Source organism: Triticum aestivum, chromosome 2A (genome assembly GCF_018294505.1).
Source record: "Triticum aestivum cultivar Chinese Spring chromosome 2A, IWGSC CS RefSeq v2.1, whole genome shotgun sequence".
Lineage (NCBI taxonomy): Eukaryota > Viridiplantae > Streptophyta > Magnoliopsida > Poales > Poaceae > Triticum > Triticum aestivum.
The window spans coordinates 746,320,376-746,325,763 of NC_057797.1; the positions used below are offsets into that span (position 1 = coordinate 746,320,376).

Genomic DNA, 5,388 nt, shown 5'->3' on the forward strand with positions numbered 1-5,388 from the left:
TCTACGGTGATGTACACATTTACTGTGCTGCTCTTTGTCAATGTCTACCGATCAGGAAAGGTAGAACGCTCGTCCTGATCGATCCAACCAAACGATCGAGCCAATTACGGCTGTGAGTAACCACAACAGCAGAGTCAATCAGCTACTTCCAGCTTTATGATTCCACGATTTCGAAAAGAGAACACTACTTCTGCTCTGCATTTTGGAATACTACCAAGAATGACGATTGAAACAGTCAAAAAGCAGCATCAGGTTTGAAACAGAGTGCGAACAAATGTCAAAAAGAACATCTGCTTCTGCTCTGCAATACTACCACGGAAGGAAGAACAGAGAGTTGCCATAAGAATCACACAGAGCACAGAGGTCGCCATGCTTACATTACAGGGCATGCTTAGACAGATCTGCCGCCGCATTTATTCAGAGGATGTTTACGGCAACGTCCTGGCGGCGAGCGCACGTACAAGGCAGCAGCCACAAACAATGGCTGGTACGTACACCATGCATAAGCAATCGCTTGGTCGTTCCCGGCATGGATCAGTTGGGGTTGAGGTCCTGGAACAGGCATTCCCACTGGACCGTCTCGTCGCCGCCGCCGCCGCTCTCGGCGTCCCTCATGGCGTGCACCGTCGCGGCGCCCCTGCACCCGCCGGCCGGGCGCGTGGCCCTCGCCGCGGACGAGCGCGCGCACGTCGTACCTGGCGCCTTGGGCATGGACCTGGTCCGCTTCGGCGCCTTGCAGTGGCCGAAGCTCGAGCGGCCCACGTCGACGTGGCCGTCCGGCTGCTGCTGGCTCGGGACCAGCACGAGCGCCGTGGACGACGACGACGGCTCCCCGCGGAGGCGGACGAGCGCGCGCACGTACCTGGCGGCGCGGCCGACGGCGGCCACGAGGCCCGAGAGCGACGCGGCGGAGGAGGACGTACCACGGCGGCCCCGCTCTCCGGGGGCGGGGCCGGGGCCGGGGCGCGCGAGCTTGAGGATCTCGAGGCGGTGCTTGGCGACGTCGATGCCCATGCTGCGGAGGAAGTCGTGGTCGAAGTAGGCGGCGTCGCCGGCCTCCAGCTCGTTGCGCGCCAGCACCAGCGCGTACTCGTGCACCAGCGCCGGCTCCAGCCGCGCCGACGACAGCCACGCGTGCCACTCCATGGCGCCGCTCATCGCGCCCATCGAGCAGCCGGTCTTGGCTTTGTCGGTGACTCGGTCGTGAGGTTTATAGTAGGAGGAGTGGAGAAGCGGCACGGCGATCTCGACCGTCCGTTCCTCTAGCCCGGTTGTGCTACGGCGTGTAGGTGTGGCACAGTTGGGAGCGCTCGTGACACTTGTCACGTACTACTCGCTTTTCAACACACATGGTGATACACTGGTGGTCACCAGTGGTGAGTGTGTAATACTAAGGACTGTTAAAGCAATCACAGCTTCAAATTATGGGTATTGGGTAAACAATCTTTTCTATGGCCTTAAAAGGAGTAAAATTCAATCGCAGTCCCTAGAACGATCTTTTTTATCCACATCCATATACAGGCTCCGTCCGAAAATAGTTGTTGAGAAATGGATAAAAATGGATGTTCGAAAATACGTATTAGATAGACCCATTTCTCCGACAACTATTTCTAGATGGATGGAGTATTTGACTACGGTATCCGTCGGCCACTTCAAACACGGAGGGAGGAACCATCACCGACAAACACACTCGGTGCATTATTTTTACACTTATTTTGAGTGTCTAACATAAAAATAATAATTCACATGTCCATTATATTCAGTGAAGAGGAACTAATGTGGTTCAAAACACGCAATGCGGCCTTTCTTTAGCTCACCGGCACCTTTGAAGAGACTCTCGAGCAATTCAATCTGGCACTCTATGCCCGTGTGGCGTTGTGACCAACATTCCCTCGGGAGGCTAAATACAGATTGCATGATTTCTCTCATTTCTAAAGTAGACATGACTACCATTGATCGATTGAGATCAACAATCCTGAAGGGTTGGATTTTTTGCGGGTGTTGCCTCATAGTGTCAAAAAAGGTCGTGCATTTTAAGACAACCGGAGGAGGGTTTAGTGTGCTCGAAAGGGCGGGCATTTTCAGCTAAAATGAGCGCACCACCTAAAAAATTACTCAAATAAATACACATTTTTGTACAAGTAAAAGGCGAAACAGGAGTGCAAACAGTACCTCACCCTATTTAATACCCAAATAAATAGTGTTGTCCAATTTACCTACTCATCATTATTCCGGCAAGCAAGCATGTGCAGGCTAGTTTAGCTCCTACGTCCGAGCACGGGAGCTTAAATATCAAAGCACGGGCGTCCGTTGTCCGTTGTCCTAATCAAGAGTAGGCTCTGGATGAGGAATGAGTGAGCCCTGTGTGCTCACGGGCAATCAAATCGTCTTAGCTCAACAAAAAGAAGCATATCTGCGCAGTTTATTCACTCAAAAGAACATTCTACACATGGGCTAGAGTCTTTTCATATTTTTTAAAACGCTCTATGGCATCCGGCACCGGGTAGCACCACAAGGGTGGGGTGCACTGGATACATTCCCCTACCGGTTTTCGTGTTGGTTGAGATTTTTTTTTCATTGAGTCAATTACACCGGTGGTGTTAGAATTTGACGTAAATGATCACTTTAGTATTAAGTAGAACTTATGGTGTACACCAAAGTGGTGCAAGAACTTGGTTTGGGGGTGCAAATACGGTGCTAATCACATTTGTATACATCGGGACCGATGACAAGGCAAGCCAGCGTGGCTTACGGCCCACCGTCAATGATTGCATGGTGAATGAGGATGGTGGCAGGCTCTTTTTACAAAAAAGCCCTCGGTTTTTATGGAAAAAAAATCGGTGGAGACCGTGTGCAGGCCTCCTCCCGTGCGTACCCGATCGGATCTGCTGACACCTGTACGTTCCCAACATCCCACGGTATCCCTCCTCTCACCGGCTCCATGTGTTCCCCTCGGCTCGCGCGCTGACGCTCGGCTCCAATCAATACTATCTCGGCTCCTGGACGATGTGACCACTGGCCACGCAGATGAGTCGGCTCAGGCGCTCCTTTCCGTTCTTCTCCCAGTCGCTCGCTCCGTTCATCCGCCGCCGCTGCAATCGCCTCCGCGTCCGCCGCCGGCCTCCTCGTCCGCTTCCGCAGTCACCTCTTCCGCCCCGCCCCCTCGTCAGCCACGGTGTAGAGCGAGAGCGGCCGGCCACACGACACAGATGCGGCTTTGAGTTCCTTCTCCCTTTGGCTTGCCCGCTGATCTTTTCGAGATTCATTTGGGTGCGATGCAATTGATTTGTCCATGTCTGGGGTTGGTTCGTTGATTTGTGTTCCTGTTGTACTTCTATTATTCTTGCTGATGAACTCCAGTTGTTGTATAGTGTTGGGTCAAGGAGACAGCCACTGCCCCTGACGCGGTGGTAGGTAAATATTGATTAATTAACATGTACATTTTTTAGGTGATAAAACATATACATGTGAGGAACTTCCCGTGATTCCAATAGTAAGCAACAAATCAGCATACATGTTGGTGTAGTGGAATCAGGCCTTCAGAAAAATACTGCATTTTTAATTGTATAATAAAAAGAGAGCGATTATAGATGCATTTTCAGATAACCATGAAGTATGGTTAAAATACAAGCAATAGATAATTGTCCATGATCTCAATTCTATTGAGTTCTGTAAACAGGAACCTTTTGTGTAGAATTTACAACATTGCAGTTTGCATGGACAAAAGCAGCATGTTGATTCGATGGTTTGCATAGATAAAGAAAAATATCAGAGTACATTTCAGCTTAGGGCAAAGTAGATGGCAAAAGTATAGAATGTGTTTCTTTGCAACAACTAAAATTGACAATATTATGGACCCCCTGGTTTCTTAGCATGTTACAGTTTTGAGGATTGGATTTTTATTTCACTGACATTTTCTTTTCTTTTGCCCTGTAGAAAGTCAATTTTAGGAAAACCTTGACTAGAGTGACCAGATGTTTAAGCATGGCTGGAAAGACATCTTCCGAATGAATCACGGTGAGCTCGAGGCCAACAAATAAAATGTTTCTCAAGATTCTACTCTTGGCTAAAGGATGGAAGCATATATAATCCAAGCAGGGTGGCCATCTTTGACATCGACGATGCCTTACGAAGGGGCGGGAGCCTCGGCGACAGAAGGACAAATGGGAGGCTTCCTCGCCGGGCAGAAACAAGGCTCCACCGTCCGTCTCCTAGACGAAAGACCTCAAGTACACAACTGTCGTTGAAACGACTGGAGAAGATGGAATGATTGCTGATTTCGTAAAGTTAGATAGACTATATGACAAGTCTTGTTACACTAAATGTCAAGTCTGCAACTTTGGAGTTGAATGTATGACAAATGTTGTAGGCATCTAGAGTTGATTTCTCTCCCTGGCAATGTACAATGTATCTTTTTATCTGACATATATATATATATATATATATATATATATATATATATATATATATATATGGCTGCGCTATTGTGAGCGTGCGCGCATTGTTGCTTAGCCTGCGCTCCGGCCGCTCCTAATCAGGCGTGCGGGTCGCGTCTCCATAGCAAGAATGTTTGAGGGTAACGGTATGTGCAAAAGAAAGTAACACATTTAATTCTGTTACCATGTGTTGCTCCGCCACGTTCTGAATTTGGGTAACTATTCATTGCTAGTAATAGATTAACTATAGATGGTAATGGACCTAATTTTTTACCGGGATGGGAGATATCTATGGTTTCATCCCTAATCGTAGTAAAACCTTCTTGAGACGTGCAGTAACACATTACTAGATGCTCATTGTGGATGATAATGCAAAAAAAAAAAATGAACAAAAAAGTCAAAGATGCTTTGATCCAGGCTGATATATGTAGTAATGTATTACTACAATCATGGGGACGTGGGTACAAAATGTAACCATGATGGTAATCTGTTACAACTTAATAAGGGCCATTTACTAGTGCCATAATACTGATAGTAACATCTTTACTAGATCCTATATGCCTGATTACTGATGGTAGGAATTAACAGTTGGGCTAGGCCTTTTTACGATGTTTGGACAATCACGATGAAGTGAAATGTAGGCATGCGAGGGATGGCTCTGTTAATTAGCGCATGGTAACCTGTTACTACTATTCTTTTTTCACGAAGGAAGTTAGCAACGTGGAGCAGTTTCGGTCGTAAGACGTTACGTTCGATTTTCCCCACATTGTGCGCGCCCTTCCGCCTGGTTAACTAGGGCTACTTAACGCGTACTGGCTGGTAGGCTTGAAGTGGCCGGAGCGTAGGATAGAACACCATGCGCGCAGGCACAGTTTAGCAAGCCTATATATATATATATATATATATATATATATATATATATATATATATATATATATATATATATATATAT

At 47.5% G+C, this 5,388-nt stretch overlaps 1 protein-coding gene across 1 annotated transcript; it reads right to left on the reverse strand.

The window, feature by feature from the left end:
- Positions 1-277: 277 nt before the first annotated feature.
- Positions 278-1,218, reverse strand: LOC123186381 (uncharacterized). Its single transcript, XM_044598159.1, has one exon. The coding sequence runs from the start codon at positions 1,165-1,167 to the stop codon at positions 535-537; it is 633 nt and encodes a 210-aa protein (XP_044454094.1). The 5' UTR covers positions 1,168-1,218; the 3' UTR covers positions 278-534.
- Positions 1,219-5,388: the final 4,170 nt, after the last annotated feature.

Excerpts from the sequence above, each read along its gene's own strand:
- LOC123186381 (XM_044598159.1), bottom strand. The coding sequence starts at position 1,167 with ATGGGCGCGATGAGCGGCGCCATGGAGTGGCACGCGTGGCTGTCGTCG.